A 19,820-nucleotide genomic window follows, 5' to 3' on the forward strand; every position below is an offset into this window, starting at 1 on the left:
AAATGGAAATGAAAATAATTATTGACGCCATGCATTTAACGTAACGGCGCAGCCATCAAATTCAGGCAACAATTAAAAAAGGCTAAGCGTTAAAATCGTTCATTTTCGGCCAGCTATGTTAAATGCAATTGGGGCGAGTCTAAAAGATTCTTCTTTTTTTTTCGTTCTATGGTGTTTTTTTGGTTTGCCCTGACTTTAATTAGTTTGCTACGCTGTCGCTTCAATTTTGACGCAGTCAGTGAAGGAAATTCGCCACCGAAAACCAACAAAAAAAAATAAGAAAGAAACCGCAAAGATGTCTTCGTCTCCGTCTTCGTCGTCGTCTTCGTTCATGTCGTCAGCTTCTTCATCATCCGCATCGTCAACGCAAATTACGCGTCGTCAAAATAATTGCCTTGGCTCTCCGTCTGTCCGTCTGTCAGTCTGTCTGTCCCTCTTCTTCTTCTTCTTCTTCGCACAGTGGTAGCAAATATTAACTTGAAGCTATCGATATGCAACGTTCGACTTGCGCAATTAAAATAAGCTCACTTTTTTTTCTGTGTGTAATTTCTTTTTTCTCCTTCGCTTCGTTTAGTTTTCTTTTTTATGGATTTTGCCAATTGGCATTTCACGTTAATAGAAAATGAAATTGTCATCAAATGAAGATTGAGCTTGAGCCGCAGACGAGCCTGCAGCAAATCCAATTAGAACCTTGACGCTCCAAATCAAATTAGAAACCATCTGTCCAGCAAACATCTCTGACTGACTTTCGTCTTTCGTTTCTCGTCTCTCGTCTCTCGTATCTTGTCTCGACTTTAAATCAATAAAAATACCAAAAAAAAAAAGAAGAAAAAATGCAAACAAATTAAGTCGCTTCAAGCAAATAATTTATTTGCTTATGTTTGTCAAACATGAAGCGGAAGTGCAGCAAAATTTCTTCTGCTTTGTAATCTCAATTGTCATTGCGCATACGTCACGTGTGACGACTTTAAGTAGCTTTTTGTGTAGCCACACATGGAAAACAACAACAACAACAAATCGTAGAGAACAGCAAACAAAGACAAATGCTAGATAGAGAAGCCAGTCGCTGATTATGGGGGCGTGTGTGTGTTGAGGGGGCGTGGCATGGCGGTTAAAACACACACACAACGAGAAAGGCCAAAAGAAAAAAAAAGGAATTGTAAATAAATACAAGGAAGGAAGTTGAAACCATTAGAAAATGCCAACGAGCTGCACAAACAAAGCAGAAGCAGCGGCAGCGGCAGCGGCAGCGGCTATCACGCCCCCAACCGCCCCTCCCCTCGCAAACTGGCCAAGAGAGTCCTTCACGTCCTGATGCTGATATTAAGGTGTTTTTGGCGCTCCTTTTTTTCGTTTTTTTTTTTTTTTTTGGTTTTTTGGCTACATCCCGTGGCATATTCATATTTTTATATCTATGTAAAACAGAAAAAAAAACACAGAGCGAGGACAACGATGATGATGATGATGCCTTACGAATGTTTGCTAGAGATGTTGATTGGCATTGCGTTTTTGGCCGCTTGCAAGGAGTGAAGTAAGCGGTGGATAAGGGGGAAGGGGTAAGGGGAGGGTAAGGGGCTACTCTGTGGCACGGTCCGTTGGCCCGGTTTGTGTCTGCTCACATCACATTTGTACACATACATACATATACATATACACATATATTGATGATGCGGGCAAAGAGACAAAAACCGACTCCGCTCTCATAAATTATTGTCTAGACTATGATTTTAACGTTTTTTGATTATGAAAGAGCCCCGGACGGAAAAAACCTTTCGCTGAAGAAGTAGCTGCTCCCCCCCCCCACCGCACCCCCACCCCCCTTCTCACTTCTTTGGTTTTGCTTATTGTGCAGAGAGCGCAGCAATATATAAAATAAAAATTGCTGGCATAACCTTTTTTTTGGTTGTTGTTGTTGTGTTTGTTGTGTTTGTTGCTGTGCTGCGTGTAGATATCATATCAATAAGCAAAAGGATTAGACATGTGACTGCCCCGCCGTGGACCACTCACCGTACCACCCACCCACTGTCTCCCCCCTTCCATTGCTGCGCTGCTTTTTTGGGATCGACTTTGTAGTCGACGTTTGTCTTTATCGAGGGTAGCACTTGAATACCAAACAACGAACCGACGAACGGACGAACGGACGAACAAATGAATGTGTGTTTGATATTTTTATGATACTCTTCTCTACTCTGGCCACGCGAATATGAATAAAAGTCAAAAAATGCGAATTGCGAATTGCGAATTGCGGCGGAATGGTTCAGACAATTATTAAGCAAAAGTTTAACGAATTAGAAACAAAATGGGCGACTCCGAGTGGACAGAAGAAGAGGAACGGACACAGATTGGAGGATTGAAAGAGAAGGAGGAGGAGCATGAGGAGGAGCATGAGGAGGAGGACACACACAGAGAGAGCTTTGATTAAAATGTATAACTTGCTGCACGTGTGTGTGTGTGTGTGTGTGTGTGTGTGTGTGTGTGTGAGTGAGTATTCCCCCCTTCCTCTCACTCCAACTGTTCCTGTCTCTGTCTCAATCGTCTACACATAAATATGAAAGCAACCCGGCGAAAGCACTTCAATGGCAGCTCCACTTCCCTTCCCCCCGCCCCCACTTCCCCTCGCTTCCTTTCTCTGCTAGCCCACGCACAAAATTCTAGACAATAAAATCGAAACATAAATCGAAAATTGTAAAATTCGAATAAGAAATTGCGGCGCGTAAAAGGGTTTCTCCTTTTCCCTCTTCCCCTCCTCCCATCCCCTCTCCTCTCCTCTCCTCTCCTCGCCACCTTCGCTCTGCGCCTGGGAATTGTAAAGCTGTCAAATTTTAATTACAAAACTTTATAATCCAAAAAATACAACAACAAGAAGAACCAGAAGCAGAAGCAGAAGAAGAAGAAGCAGCAGAAGACAAACGCACAAATGCGAGCGCCACCTAGCGGCGGTTGGGGGCAACAAGCAACAACGAGCTGTCGGTTTTGCTCCCAAATCAATTCAATAACTGTACCCGTTGCGTTGTGCGTGTGTGCGTAACTGAATGACTGAATGACTGAATGACTGACTGAATCATTAAATGAATGCCCGACTCACTGACTCACTGACTAACTGACTAACTGACAAACTGAACAACGTTACTGTCTCTCTGTCTTTCTGTCTTGCGTTTTGCTTTTCGTTTCGTTTTCGTGCCAAGTTCAGTTCGAAAATTGTTTGATTTATGCCTTTGAATTGTTGTAAATTGCCAAGGTGCTCCCCCCTTCCCCCTTCTCTACCCCTCTCACCATCTCTCCGACTCAGATGTTTGCTTCAACTCCATTTGAGCCTCGAGGTATTCACAAATAATGAAAAATTGAAAATTACCTGTAAGTTGTTTGTGTTGTTTTCGTTTAGCGAGCTTGTGAATACTTATGAATACACTCACGAGTGCACTCATGAATATACACAGCCAATAATAATAATAAGCATATTCGATCAGTGGCAAATAACTCACGTCGAATGCACTCATGAGTGTGCGGGTGTGAGTTGTGAATACACTCATGAGTGCACTCATGAATACACATACCCAATGATAATATGCATATTCGATCAGTGGCAAACAAATTCAACTAATCGTCAGCCAAAAAGCGAATGCACTCATGGGTGTGAGTTGTGAATACACTCATGAGTGCACTCATGAATACACATAGCCAATGATAATATGCATATTCGATCAGTGGCAAACAAATTCAACTAATCGTCAGCCAAAAAGCGAATGCACTCATGGGTGTGAGCTATGAATACACTCATGAGTGCACTCATGAATACACATAGCCAATAATAATATGCATATTTATGAATCCGTTGATCAATGGCAAACAGATTCGCAAAGCGAATACGAATGCACTCATGAGTGTGTGAGTGTGAGTGTACTCAGACTGGAGCTTTGTTGTCTTTTGTTGCAAATTGCCAACTTGGGCATTGCCAGCTGCCAACAGCAACAGCAACAACAATGACAACAATAGCTTTTGGCGTCAAAGCTCTCTGGGGTGCACTTGGCAGCAGCCTCAGCAGCAGCAGCAGCAGCTGCAGCATCCGCCTCAGCAACTTGCAACAGCCCCCTTTTTGCCAATGCGACACTTGAAACAATCAAAAATCAATGACAGCTACAAAAAGTGTAGAAAAATTGTTGACGACATTGAGACGACAGCGAATGTTTCGCTCTGCCTTCGGATTCGCATTCGCCTTCGCCTTCGTCGTTGCCTTCTTCCATTGCCTGCTCTTTACTCATTTGTCTTTTGGCTTTTTGGAAATTAACAACACACGCCGCCGCTGTCGCCTCCCCCTTCCCCTCCGCCTTTCTCCACCATGCGCTTCAAGCTAGCGCTGCTTGAAAAGTAACCCCTTTTTTATGTGGCTCTAAAGCTATCTCTAACTTCATCTGCTGCCTTTGCTCTGACTCTGTCTCTTCCTCTGTCTCCATTTTATATATATCTGTGCGTATATATATATATTTTAAAATTTTTTATGCCCGAATGAATTTTAATTCCTTTGACGGTTGCTTTTGGCAGCATTTTACAACTGGCGTGCCTAAAAGGCTGCAGCACACACAAAAAATACTCAACTCGAGTCGAGCGTCGCGCTGTCTCTCTCTCTCTCTCTCTCTTTCTGTGTGTGTGTGTGTGAGTGTGTGTGTGTGTGTCTTCTTCTTCTTTGATTGCTTATTGTTAATTTGTATTTGTGTATTGGTCATGTGAGTGTGTGTGTGTGTGTGTGTGTGTGCATGAATTCTGAGATGTTGCTCGCTCGCTGATTAAACCCTTTTTTTACCCTAGCCATATATGAATGAATGTGGCAATCACACACACACACACACACACACACATATATAGACGAGTGTATCTTAATTCCTTTTGGCGTTTTATGCATCGACCCAAGCAATTCGCCCACCTGCTGCCACACACACACACACACTCACACACAACCGTCAACGTCTTTTGCCTTCGAGTGTTTGTTATTGTTATGCGTGTGTGTGTGTGTGTGCGTGTGTCGGTGTGTGTGTATTGACTGCTTTGTCAATTGTTTGTTGGAGTGTGGGGGAGAGGGAAAGGGAAGGGAAGGGAAGGGAAAGGGGCAGCTGTTGACTGTCTCCCAGTTCAGTTTTTGTTGGCTGCCTGGCAATTTTGTTAATTACAAATCGTTTGCTTTTGCCTCTATGCTAATGTCTCTGCCTGGGACATCAAGCAAGCTCCCACCTCCTCCCCCTCCACCCCTCCTCTCCCTAACAGCCGCTTGACTACCATGTGTGTGTGTGTGTGTGTGTGTGTGTGTCTATTTTTGCATAACTTACGCAACTTTTTACAATTCTGACAGCTCCCCCGCAGCCCATTGAAATGAAGCAAGGGTTGTTCTTCCATTATATTTTTGTTATATGTTATCGTACACACATCTGCATATTCCTAGAGACACACACACGCACATATTTATAGACTCTCGTCGGCCTAAAAAACTGTCTTGGGCAATGCTAAACGCAAAACCAACGCCAATTAACAGCTGGCCAGTTGTTGCTGGACTGTCAGTCAATGTCCAAAAATACAACTACGATACTACAATACGATACTACGATGCGATCCGATGCGATATACCCCCAAGTGGTTGTCGGGCCACTTTTCATACCACAACATTTTTTGGGTAACTATTTCTCATTGTTGGAAAAATGTAAATTTTCATAATTTCACAGTCAATACTTTGCATAGAGCGAGAGCTCTCATTCCATGGCTTCATAGTTTTTGTTTGATTGCTGCCGTATATGCTGGAGACAGAGAGAGGGGGAAGGGAATGGGAATGGGAATGGCAATGGGAGCCACAGGCAGGCGGGCAGGCGGGCGGGCAGGCAGCCAAAAGTTTTGCTCAAAGGGTTGCAAAATGATTTTTGAGTTTGTGTCGAAAATCCCAAAAAGTTGATTTATCGTTTTAATAATTCCTCAACAGCAGCAAATGGGACGGAGACTTAATATTAAATGAAATGAAATCGAAATGACAAAAATGCACTCCAACTAATCATATTTGAAGCCAACGTTGCCAAACTTCAGCACAGTTGCCAATTTTCACAAATGATGAAAGCTTACAAGAAATGCTCACTGCGTTTTAATTACGCATTTCATAAAGCAGTTCTAGATTAATTCAAGTTAGTTTGTCGCGTTGTCAAACTTCTGGCAGCTCTTGAAACGAATAGTTGCCGAATTTCAAAACAGTTCTAGAAATAAAATTAGTATGCAGAGTTGCTTGCACTGTTGCCAAACTTCAGTGTATTAGTTATGTTAGCATATGATTTTGTTTCGAACAGTCTTTGGATTATTAATGAACTCAAGACACACGCACAACCCTTGGCATGTTCATACACACTTGTGTGTGTGTGTGCCGCATGCTAATTGCGTTTATTTAACAAAACAAATTTTTTACATTTTCCAGTGGTTTTGCTGGGTTCTTGCATTGGGGGAAAAACTGAACTCAATTGAGTTGGCAATTAGATGGCTGCCAAAGGCAAAGGGGGATTGCATATATATTTTTTATTTTTTGTCAAGTGAATGGGGTACACACATCCACAACATTTTTATGCAATTAATTTGAGTCGTCGTCGTCGTCGTTGTCGTTTGCGTCTTGTCATTTCTTGTCTACAAAACTTGAGGGTTGTCCTTAGTCCTTAGTCCTTAGAAGCTCCCCTCTCTCTCTCTTTCTGTTTCACATGTCGTCTCGTATGCTAATGAAAAATCGAACACGCAACTTAATGTCGAGGGTTGGGCCAGCCGGCCTGCCTTTTGATTGATAATGAAATTAACTGACTCACTGACTGACTGACTGAACTTGTAGAAACTGCTTAGCATTTTAGCATTTCTTGGCATGACATGAGCCATGAGCCATGTGCCATGAGCCATGTATGTAGGTGGAACACATGTTTACCATTTTCCCATTTGTTCGTTCGTTGTATTTATGTTTATGCGTTTTTAATGCCAATTATGTATTATTGCTGTTGTTGCCAACATTTGTTTATGGCCAATAATCATAATCTGGCATATATGGTTGCCTATTAACTCTCTTATTGATAAAATAGCGAGCGCGTAGGTAAAACTTTTGCCAATCATTTCTGTTGTTGTCGCTTGTTTGGAGCGTATGAAGACAAAAATACGGCAATGACACGCAAATTACCAATTGGCTTTATGTTGATTATTGAAATCGGAAATCGGGAGTCGCTGGGTACAGTCAGCGCAAAACGTTCACGTGGCAAGTTTGTTGCTGCCGTTCGTTGTGCGTTTGCCTTGCCTTGCCTTGCCTTTGGCATATGCGTCAATTAAAAACCGCGCCATTAAATTAATTTTAATCACATAATAAGAAATACACACACACACACACACACACACACACACACACACACACACGCACACACACTTATGCCACATATGGCTGTCATTAAAAAAATTTTGTTGCATACCGCACGGCGAAAAACTTTATCTTGTCAACTTTGTTGCGCCGCCAAGCCGTGGCACGTCGCACACACACACACACCTGTCTCGTATGTCTCTCACGTCTCTCTGTCGCTCTCTTCCTCTTCCCTTTGCTGCTGTCGTTGACGCACTTAAGAAAAATTCCCTTGTCAAATTTGCCAATTATCATATTTTCATCAAACAAACAAAGTTCCCAAAAACTCAAACGCTTGCTGGCGGCGCTTTTCCTCCCCCTCCCCCTCTCCCTCCACCATTCCCCCTCTTTTTAACCCGCATACACATATAGAGTATTGTACCTATGTGTGTACCATCATATCCTATACACCTGTGGCTGTATATGTGTGTGTCTGTGTGTGTGTGTGTCTCCGGCAATCAGCGACGTCGTCGTCCTTCGTACTCGTTGTTAATTTTATTAAAAATTATTTTATAACTCTCGAACTTTTGCACATACGCGACGCAACGCGACGCGACTTACCTCTTTGTCAGTCACCTCTCCACCTCTCTCTTTCACTCTAACTCTCCCTTAAATATTGATGTGTGCAATTATAAAATAAAGCAACAACAGAGAACACCAGCAAACCACAATGGCAGACAATAATCAGAAAGTTTGCCGGCAACTTTGCTTAGCGATTGAGAAAATATTTAAAGCATCACTTTGTGTTTCAACTTTTAAGTTCAACATTACTTACACATTTCTCTTCTCTACTTGCAGATTAAAGCACTTTTGGATGAGCTGCAACGCCTGCGCGCTCTGGAGCAAACTCACCTGGTACAAATCCAAAGGCTCGAGGAGCACTTGGAGGTGAAGCGACAGCACATCATGCGTTTGGAGGCGCGTCTCGATAAGCAACAGATCAACGAGGCATTGGCCGAGGCAACTGCATTGGCAGCCGCTGTCAATGCGGCAGCCACCAACAACAACAACAACAATAACAACAACAATACCAATAGCAATATCAATAATAACAACAACACAAACAGCAACAACAACAACAACAACAGTCACAGTAGTCAAAGCAGTGAACACAACAATGAGACGACAACAGCAGCCACAACAACAGCAACAACAACAACAACAGATCTGACATCGACTCATCAGCACGATGATGACGATGACGATGACAACGATCACGATCATAATGAGCTGCGCGATGACGATGAGGATATGGAAATCACCAGCAACGATCAACAGCAGCAGCAGCAGCAACAGCAAACATCAGTTACCAATAATCGTCGGCATGTGGATGATGAGGAGGATGGCGAGGAGCAGGATGCTGAAATGTCCAATGCCACAGCCACAGCGGAGAGCAATGAGCTGAAAATCAAAAAGGAGCACCAGTGAGTAGAAAGCAGTTCGATTCCACACGTTTCTAACCTTCAAATGCTAAATTATGGTTCATTTCCATTTTGTATCGCATCTTAATTTGCCTTAATTTTCATTATGTTCCTTCTTCTGTTCATATTTCTATAAGTATATATGTAATTTTAATTTGCCTTTACTTCTATTTCATTGTAACACATTTCTCACCTCAAAATGCTATATTGCGTTTCATTTCCACTTTGTACCGCATTTAAATTTGCCTTCACTTAAATCTCATTGCCATTACGTTCCTTCTTCTCTTCATACTTCTATCCTCAAAATGTAATTTCAATTTGCCTTTACTTTTATTCCATTGTAACACATTCCTAACCTCAAAATACTTATGTTTCATTCATATTTCCCACCTCAAAATGCAATTTCTATGGTATTTACCTTTACTTATGTCTCATTGCCATGGCGTTGCTTTGTCTCATTGCCATTACATTCCTTCTTTTCTTCATATTTCTAACCTCAAAATGCAATTTCAATTTATCTTTACTTATGTGTGTTCCTCTTTCTCTTTCTCTTCTCTCCTCTCTCTCAACAGCAGTCCACTGGATCTGAACGTGCTCAGTCCACAGTCGGCCCTCGCCGCTGCCGCTGCAGCAGCTGCAGCCGCCGCCTGCGCGAATGATCCAAACAAATTCCAAGCTCTGCTGCTAGAACGCACAAAGGCGCTGGCTGCTGAGGCGCTGAAGAATGGCGCCAGCGATGCGGTCAACGTCAACAGCGATGGTGAGTACCGAAAAACCAAAGAATACAAAAAAAAGAAAAATGCGTGTTTTCCACTTCCGGTTATGTTGCAGTTGTTGTTTGTTGTTGACAATGCTCTAATACTCTACAATTCAAATTCAAATGCAAATTCAAATTCAATTGCAGTTTTCAGTTTAGTTTAAGTTGTTTCTTGGTTGGTTTCGTTTCGTTCAAGACAAATGCAACTCTTATCAAGCTGGCTGAGCTGGCTTTGATTTAACCGGCTTCCAAACAGACTCATTTATGGCTTTATTTGACTCGTCGTCGATTTTGTTATCGGCTCGACTTGCGGCGCCAATTTTTATAGCCCCTGCAGACAATTCTTAACTCAACTTAACTCAACTCTTCTCTTCTCTCCTTTCCTTTCCGTTGCGTTGCGTTCTGTTTCGATTGCAATTTGTTTTGTGTATTTTTTGCTGGTTTCTTCTTTTTTATTTTACAAATAAATATTTGCATTAAAAACGTCGATGTACGTTGTTGTCATTGTTGTCCTTCTCTCTATCGTTGTTGTCGTTGTTGTTGTTGTTGCTGGTTGTGTTGTGTGTTGGTTTTGTTGTTGCTCTGCATGTTTATCGATAATATATAATATTTACCTCAACAAAAGCCAAAGCACACACACACACACACACACACGCAGTTGACAATCATCATCATTATTACAAGCGAAGAAGGTTTTACGATCATCAGCAACAACAACATCGCTCTCTCTCTCTGTCTCTCTCTCTCTCTCTTTTATATATGTATTTTTCTCTCTATCTGTGTCTCTTTGAATATGAGTCTATATATATATATGTGATATACAAACACAGACACACACATTTTCTTTGTTGTTTTGTTGTTCGAATTGGCAAAAAGCGAAAAAAACAGTGCAAAAATGTTGGCATAAAAAACATGCAAATTGAAAGCAAAATCGAAAACAAGAAATTTTGATTAATTTTTGGCGTTTTGTTCCATGGATGTTGTTGAACTCAGTATATACAAAAAAAAAAAAAAAAACAAAAAACTATCACAAATATCAGAAAATACCAAAAACATAAAACGTATTTTATGATCAATGATAAGTAGCAACAACAAAAAGCACAACTTTTTTGTTGTTTCCCGCAGAGCAACAACGTGCAACCAGCAACGTTGTGGCAACAGCAACAGTTGAAGAAGATGAAGAAGAAGAAGAAGCAGTAGCGGCAGCAGGAGATGCCACAGCAGCAGTAACAGCAGCAGCAACAGCAGCGAGCAACAAGCAAGAAAATGAAACATTGCCCGATGCGAGTCTGCAGCCAAAGCTCGAAATCATTGACGACGATGTCGTTGCTGCCGTTCAGGGGCAAACGCTGGAAGAGCAGCTCGTCAATAGCTATTGGAGGCGTGGCTTTGAAACGACAACAGCAGCAGCAGCCGCTGCAGCAAGTGTTGCTGGGAGCAAAACGCCAACAATTTATCAAAATGCCAATGCGGTGCAGCAGCAGCAGCAGCAACAGCAACAGCAACTGTTGCCGCCTCCGCCACCGCCGCCGCCATTGCAGCAGCAACCTCAACAACAGCACTATGCCTCGCCACAACAACAACAACAACAACAGCAACAATATCAGCAACAACAACAACAACAACAACAGCAGCAACATGGACCATCGTCCACTGTGCTACTCAGTCAATTGGTTAACTCAACTTTCTCACATGCCAATCACTCCTCTTGTTCCAATTCCAAATCAAATCGCCTAGATGCCGGACCACTTGCACATCCCCATCACCAGCAACAGCAGCAACAGCAGCAGCAGCAGCAACAGCTGCCACACCAGCTGCAACAGCAACATCACCTCAACAGCAGCAACAGCAGCAGCAGCAGCGATCCCTTGGCCCATCATCATCAGCAGCAGCAGCAGCAACAGCAGCAGCAGCAGCAACTTCATCATGCACATGGGCAACATCATTTGCATCATTTGCATCACAACGATTCAAACTCATCCAGCGCCAACAGCACACCCAACAGCACCACAGCTCAGCTGGCGGCGAGCATTGCCAACACACTGAACGGCAACAAGTCGCTGTTGCAGGCTGCGGCTGCGGCCAATGTGGCTGCCGCCGCTGTCGCCGTTGGCGAGGACAACAACAACAGTCTGACACCGAATGCGAATGCCGCTGTCGCCGCAGCGGCGATGGCTGCACATGCTCAGCATGCCGCAGCCTTGGGTGCCCCAAATTTCTTGCCCAGTCTGCCCAGTTTGCCGGCATTTCAGTTTGCTGCCGCTGCGGCAGCTGGCCAAGATGCACGGGCGCATTTCCGATTCGCCGACGCCGAGTTGCAACTGCAGCCGGGTGTCTCGATGGCCGGTCGCCTCGGTGAGTCCCTCATACCCAAGGGCGATCCCATGGAGGCCAAGCTGCAGGAGATGCTCCGCTACAACATGGACAAATATGCGAATCAGGCGCTCGATACGCTGCACATCTCGCGACGCGTTCGCGAGCTCCTCTCGGTGCACAACATCGGCCAGCGTCTGTTTGCCAAATACATTCTCGGCCTGTCGCAGGGCACCGTCTCGGAGCTGCTGAGCAAGCCGAAGCCGTGGGACAAGCTCACCGAGAAGGGACGCGACAGCTACCGCAAGATGCATGCCTGGGCCTGCGATGACAACGCTGTCATGCTGCTCAAGTCTCTCATACCCAAGAAAGGTGAGTGCCTCCTAGTTTAACATAGTTTACGTTTACTTTATACGAGTATGTTATCACAACAGACAACTCTTCATCTGAGCTCCCGATTTGCAATTTTCGTAGTAGTTTTCATCTTACGTTAGCTCGCCTGGCATTTCAATCGCATTTTCATTCGTTTTGGCACCCGGCCAGCACATTCGAATGTGAAATTTTAATTATTTTTGATTTTTGCGTATAATCAACAGTCAGCGAGAACTAAGAACTGAGTCGAAGCTGCATTCGTTTTGCCTGTCGCCATAAATTTTGGCAAATTTGCACATTAGGCGTTGAAATGTTTTTGCTCCCGTTGTCTTGGTTTAAGTTTACGTGTATTGATTAGTCATCAATTAAATGCAAACTGAAGGCACATAGAACACTGAAAGTATTTTTAAAGTTATTCCACCAAACAACAGAAAACACGCACACGGCAAAGTTAATCAAAGTTTCCCCGCTCTCTCTCTCTCTCTGTGTGTTTGTCCAATGCACATGTGTGTCTAAGTGCAGGCAAATGTTGACAATTAATTTATGACGATTACTCATGGCAGCTAAACTAACTCTGTTTATACATTTCTATGTGTGTGTTGCGCCCCCTTTATTTTTTATACCCGCTACCCAGAGGCTAGAAGGGTCTTTGTGTCTACAGGAAATGTGTGTAACAGGCAAAAGAAGGCACCTCCAGCCCTATAAAGTATATACATACATACTATATGTATATATGTATACTATACTACATGTCCGTCCTCAAAAACACCTAGATCTTAGAGACTACCAAAGATAGAGATATAATTCCTTTTCGACAGCACTTGTTGTGCTTGCACCCAGTTGAATTTTCTTTAATATTTTTGCCACGCCTTCTTCCGCCCCCGAAAATTGACAAAAATCAAGTAAAAAGCGTATGATCAGATAGAAAATATTTAACAAATACTTTTGTATGTGCTTTGCCTGAAAATCTGGTATAATTTACATTCTATGGTATATTTTTAATGTAGTACTTTTGGTATATTTTGTATATTGATATAAATATCCCATAGAGTGCAAAATATACTAAATATAGCGATTAGCAAGGGTATATTGGTATAATTTTAGTATTTTCGTGGAATATGAATTTGGTATATTTTAAAATGAATACCCCACTACCCTCTTTTATGTATTTTTTTTAGTATTTTTGCGGTATATTAATTTGGTATATTTTGAAAATGAATATCTCACAGTATTTCACAGTCGAGCACACTCTTGTTTTTTTTTTTGCTTGCCAGTTAATTATAAGCAAATAGGCGCCTAGAAGTAGGCAACACACACACACACACACAGAGGCCATAATTATAGTGGATAATAAGTGTATCCCCATAATAATGATGACGATGAGATGATGAAACAAATCGTTGTAATAAATTCACAACGCGATACTTTGAAGTCAAGTTGTTGTGGCGCGTCAATGATTTTTGAATTGTAATTGTTTAAAGCGTGCCTGTGGCATGAGTTTTGGCGAAAATGGAAAATGGAATGGCAACAAATGTGAAATAGTTGGGAGAGGGAAAAGCGACGCGACGCGACGCGACGCGACGACTGCCGTGACAATTGGTCTGTGAAAGGCTTGAAACAAAATATATATATAGTAAAAAAAAACACAAAACACAACAACACAGAGAGAAAAAAAGAAAACAAAACAAACGTGAAGTAGAATTAAATGTAAACAACGACAACAACAACAACAACAGGAGCAACAACAACAATAAAAAATGCAACTGCTGCCTTCAACGAGGCATGCAAAACGTTGACGTGCCGAGCGTTTGAAGTCGTCTTTGTGGTGGACAAAGTGCGCGGCAGCCAAGAGGGGCAACCAGAGGGGGGAAGGGGGATTCATGCACTGTGCAGTTGAGCCAAGGGCGGCGGCGATTGGTAAACCAAGTCAAAACCCGCCTACTCAGAGCAAAGTTTTTCGTTTGTTTTTGCTGCGCTCGTTTTAAACATTCTTTTTTTTTGTTGTTGTTGTTTGTCGAGCGACAATTGTTGCATATTAAGCGGGCAACAAACTATTGAAAAGTTATAAAATTGTAAATTAAATGAATCAATAAATTGCACATAAAGTTTCGTCTGAAAGTTGTCCAAAGCCAGAGGAAGTGAGGGAAGGGAAAAGGATTGCCAAGTGGCATTTAAGTGGTCAATTCAAACTGCGTTTAGCATTGCAGCAAAACCAACAACAGCGACAGCAACAGCAACAGCAACAAAGTACAAAAAAAATCGACGTCATTTTAGCCTCGTCAGACGACGCGTCGTATACGTAATGCCAAATATTTGTATTGTCGACAGCGATCGCAGCAGCAGCAGCAGCAAAGCCAACTCGTTATGGCAGCTAATAATAGTAGCATATTAACACATAATTTTAGCAGACGTCGTCTATTTGTTTTAGCCAACAGCAGCAGCAGCCGAAAAGTCGAAAAGTCGAACGAAAAGTGCGTAGACCAAAATAGAATAGAAAACGCATGACAAAAAAAACAAAACAAAAGACAAAAGAACACAAAAACTGCTCAAACACCACACGCATATGCAATGGGGGGGGAGGGGAGTTGAGGTAGCAAGGGTAACACAGCCTGTAACAGATCGAAAGAAACAAAAACCAAACAAAAAAATAGGCAAGAAAAGACAAAAGCATTCCAAATGCCAAAAGACAGACGGAGAGACAGAGAGACAGAGAGACAGAGAGAGGGACGGAGGTAGCTGGCAGGCACTTTTATTTGCCGCCGTTTCACAAATTATTTGTCACCAGCCATAAAGCGAAATATGTGCCCCACTGGGGTGCGCGGAAAAGGGGGGTGAACGGGTGCTGACTAAGTGGCCAACAGGCCGTATCAATTCCTGCGCTTTTTGGCCTCATATTTAAGCATTTTTTTCGCTTTCGCTTTCGCTTTCGTTTTTGTTTTTTCCTTTGATTGTATTTTATTTAATTTTATTTGATTTTATGAAAATTGCTTTATTCATACGGAATGTGCCCGCTCGGCTATAACAATGGGGCGTGGCCGATGTGTGCGTGGGCAAAAGCAAACGTAAACGCAAAAGCAAAAAGCGCAAAACGAAAAAAATAATAAACATAAATCAGCGTAAAGCACATTCAACAATTTTTATAAATGTGATTAAATTCACAAGAACAAAAACAAAACACACACATACATATGTATGTATAAATGTATATTTGAATATTCGATGGGGGGTGGGAAATTGATGGCATAAATCTTTGATTTCTTTTGGCCAATGACTCAGAATCCGAATCCGAATCAGAATCAGAATCAGACTGAGTCGAGTAAACAGCAACAGCAGCAACAAATACTTCAAATCGATGCCATGAATACCGTGCATGATTCAAATGATTCACAATCTATGATGATAAATAGTGAATAAAATATATGTATATGAAGCAGTGCATACCCCATTCCCATTTGACACAACTGCAGGGTATAGTTTTGACTGTGTGGAGGCAAAAAAACTTTGTCTTGCACATTTTTGCCGCAAAATGTTGCACATGTCTGACTTTTATTTTAATTTTCGCTTTTCTTGCTTTTGTTTTTTTTTGTATTGCTACTCCGGCTAATTACTTTGTAATGAACTTTGACAACTCAGCAACTGGCGAAATAAATAATAATCATAAAACGAATGAAACAAACAAAAAAAACAAATACCTGTTAAATTACCTGCCGCAAATTCCAAGTCACATTTTTGTGGCGCTTAATTGCGCCATAAAAAAAAACAAAAACAAAAATCAAAAAACAAAACAAAATCGAATCGAAATTACTTGCCCCGCCCTGCGCTTAGCTCGATGCAAATTGAGAAATTGGCTTTGGCTTTGGCTGCTTTGATTCGTTTGGCTGTTTGATGTTGAAGGGTGCTCCTAACCACCCCCTCTTTGAAGGGGGTCTATGCACTTTGATTTGCCATGCTACGTTTGCCCTCAGCTCAGCTAGAAGAAAACGCAAACGCAGCCGCTCCTCAAGTAGGTGTCTCTCTCTCTCTCACTCTCTGTCTGTCTGTCTGTCTCTCAATGTGCCTGCATTTTTAATTGACACTTCTGCTAATACAAAAACAACAACAACAACAACAACAACAGAAAAAACAAAACAAAATAAATATACCCTCAATATATGTATATGAAAGCAGCAGAACAACAACTGACTGGCATTTTAATTAGAAAATTTTTCTTGCAATTAATGCAAATTGCGTGCGTGTGCCAATTTCTATGCGCGCAGTTCAATTGTGGCGGCAGCCCTTGGCACCCCCCCTTTCACCACCTACACACTCCCACCCCTAGTTGGAAACCCTTTTTTCGTATTTGAAGTATGAAGTATGATTACATATTTGTGTGCTGGCAAATATTTATTGTATTAGGAAAAGCGCCACAGGGAAAAACTCCACAAAGAGACAAACCGGGCAAAAAAAAACAAAACAACACTGAAGGGATATTTATAGTGTATGTGGGAAAGAGAGAGAGAGGGGGAGCGGGAGAGGGAGAGGGGGAGGTATTCCGACTTGTCTGGGCGAGAATATTCGTCTGATTTGTTATAAAAGGCAAATATTCATCAAGCAAATTGTGGCACAGCTGCCCCAATCCCCTCAATCCCCACATTTATTTATGTATATGATATGATATGGTCATATCTACAAATATATATGTATACTTCGTGTAACAGCTAACGGACGTCCAAATCCAAATCCTTTTGAATGACAATTTGGTCAACATGTTCCTCTCTAATAAATTACAAACAACACACACCTCACCCAAAACACACGCTGACAATAAATGAAAAGCGCAGACAAAAAAAAAAGTGGCCAACGGTAACACAAAAAGAATAACGAGAAATATACAAATATATCCATATTTTTATATATATATATATATATAGTAGGGGGGGGAGGACGAACTGCGTTATTTAAAAGTCGCGTCTGTCTAAAAAAAAAAAAAAAACTGAAGGTAAAGCAAAAGCCACGTGAACAGCTTCATATTTTTTTTTTGTTTTTTGCATAGGAATTAAAGCGAATTAAATCAATGAACTTCAAACTACAGAAAAGTTGAATATTTAGTATTAAAAAGAATCATTAGTATTTTTTAGTATTATTGTTATTAATACTTCATTTAATCAATGAACGAAAAGCTAAAGAAATGTTCGTATTCATTTTTTTATTACTTCGTTTAATCAATGGTCGACAAACTACAACAAATTAGAATATTTAGTATAAAAAAGAATGTTTGGTATTCTTACGACAAAGTACAAAACAAATAGAATATTTGGTATTGAAAAGAATGATTACTATTTTTTAGTATTACTTCTTTTCAATACTTCATTAACTACTTTTTTAAACATATAGGAAATGATTTTTCAAATTCTTGAACAGTAAAAACTTGAAAACAAATGAGAACAAAATGATTTCGATATTATTTTCGATTTTTCTTTCTTTTACTTTCTTAAAAACATATTTGAGCTTATTTATAGTAACAATAAATAATATTTTGTATATTTTTTAGTACTATTTCTTTATCATTTATTTTTATTAGAGATTTCTTTACTCTACTTTGTAAATTTGTTCACCATCTAGGCTACTTTAAGCAACACTTTGAATCAGCTTTAAGATGTGCAGGCTAATGCCAGTCTCTGCTTATTGATTGTTAAGCTTTTTCCTATATGTGACAGTTGGCAGTGCATTGCCCTGACTTGAAATTGCAAAAAAAAGAAGACGAAAACGTAACTCCAGAATCATTTTAAAAAATCACCAACTCCTTTTCCCATTTTTTGGCAGTTCACGTATATGAATACGTTTGTTTTGGAGTGTCTACGTCTCCGGCTAAAGAGCGCTTAAGCTGTCTGTGTGCTCAACTCGATATGAGTGTGTGTGTGTGTGTGTGTGTGTGTGTGTGTGCTTTTGGGGCGTGGGGTCAGCCAGGTGTCATCAATGTCATCTTCGACTTTATAACACAAAAACACTTTGTAATCCCCAAATGAAGCGACGACGAAAAAACTGACAGAAAATACCCACAAAATTGTGGAGGAGAAAAAAACTCTTAAATCCAAAAATGCTGCCACTGGCCGCAGAGGATGTGTGTGGCAAGAGTGTGTGGCAAGTGTGGCAGCAATCTATTGTAGTATAGTTGTTGGCCCTTTTATCGCCTTTTGTCCATCTCTCAACTCTCAACTGAACGTTTTCATTGCTTTTTGGTTTATTGTATTTCGATACGAATTCGTTGCAAAAATCGCTCGCTTTCGCTTTTGGTTTCGCTTCAATTGGCAGGGAACCTGAACAAGCATTTGTCATTCATGTGTTGATTTCCGTTTCCTGTTTTTTTCCTCTCTCTCTCTCTCTCTCTCTCTCTCTCTCTCTCGCTCTCAAAACTCCGAACTGGACAAGTGTTTGCTCCTTTGGGGCATCGATTATGCTTTGGGCAATTGTAAAGCGATTTTCAGTTATTTCATTTCCCCTTCTACTGCGCTGACTGACTGATTGATGTTGGCCTAGCCACAAACATGCCACAGCAATGTGGCACGGGGCACGAGGCACGGGGCACGGGGCACGATTATTTAACAATTTAGCAGTCGAAAATGTTCGAGCATTGAATTTTTCTTTTATGTTTTTGTTTTGCGCCATGTTTTTGCTTCTTTCAGCGACATTTAACGAGAGTGGCACAAACAAAAACGTGCCTCATGCCACCTGCCACTTGCCACTGTCCGCGTTGTCCCCTGTCCGCTGTCCATTGCCAATTGAATTTCTGCAAAGAATTTTCCAAACGCTTTTTTTTTGTGCGTCCCTCTGCTCAGTTATTGTTATTGTTGTTGTTGTTGTTGTTGTTGTTGTATTGCAATTGAATTCACATTCATTTATTCATTTCGACTCGACTCGTCTCGCGACCAACTCGTTCGCTTCGATGAGCATATTTCCCTCTCTTTTGCAGCGTGCCACTTGCCACTTGCCACTTGCCACTTGCCACATCAGCTGCTGGCGCGTGCCAAATTAGCGCTCGCCGCAATGCATTGAACTATTTGAGGGCACATCCAGCCATATATTTTTTGGCTTCACTTTTCAGCCAGGCTTTTTATTTACTTTTTTCCATAATTTCACTTTGAGCATTTGATGTTTGTTTGCGGCTTTGTAAAAAGGCAAAAAAATAAGTCTATTTATTTATACGAGCATTACAGAAATTAGGCAGCAAATTGGCATTGAATTGAAATTGTATTTCATGTTGTTGCTGCTGTTGTTATTGTTGTTGTTGTTGATGATTTTCGCTCAGTGTATGGAAAAAGTGCATCAAGAGCAGGACTTTTGCCTTTTGCTTTTATGGCCACAAATGTGCGCTGGCTTTTTGAACGCTTTATGGCTTAATTGGGCTCTGGGGTCGGTCGCTGGTCGCTGGCTTTGCTATCAATTGGTCTGCAATAAATGAGCAAACCGCAAAAAGAAAGAGAAGATCCGATGCGAATGCGCATAAACTTTATAACGTTTAATGGGCGATGCCACTTTACGATCAATATGCAATATACAATATACAATCTTCAATCTACAACATTCACTCAATATT

At 41.4% G+C, this 19,820-nt stretch overlaps 1 protein-coding gene across 5 annotated transcripts in view; it reads left to right on the forward strand.

Annotated features, from left to right (window-relative positions):
• Positions 1-19,820, forward strand: part of LOC133849576 (homeobox protein cut) — an 89,646-nt gene that overhangs the window by 60,957 nt on the left and 8,869 nt on the right. For 3 of the 5 annotated variants that reach the window (XM_062285749.1, XM_062285751.1, XM_062285752.1), the window contains 3 exons: positions 8,183-8,808; positions 9,378-9,565; positions 11,300-12,247. In XM_062285749.1, the coding sequence (XP_062141733.1) occupies positions 8,183-8,808; positions 9,378-9,565; positions 11,300-12,247 (1,762 nt within the window). The remainder of the gene's footprint in view (positions 1-8,182; positions 8,809-9,377; positions 9,566-11,299; positions 12,248-19,820) is intronic. The other 2 variants (XM_062285750.1, XM_062285753.1) reach the window with 2 other exon arrangements.

This window comes from Drosophila sulfurigaster, chromosome X (genome assembly GCF_023558435.1).
Source record: "Drosophila sulfurigaster albostrigata strain 15112-1811.04 chromosome X, ASM2355843v2, whole genome shotgun sequence".
Classification (NCBI taxonomy): domain Eukaryota; kingdom Metazoa; phylum Arthropoda; class Insecta; order Diptera; family Drosophilidae; genus Drosophila; species Drosophila sulfurigaster.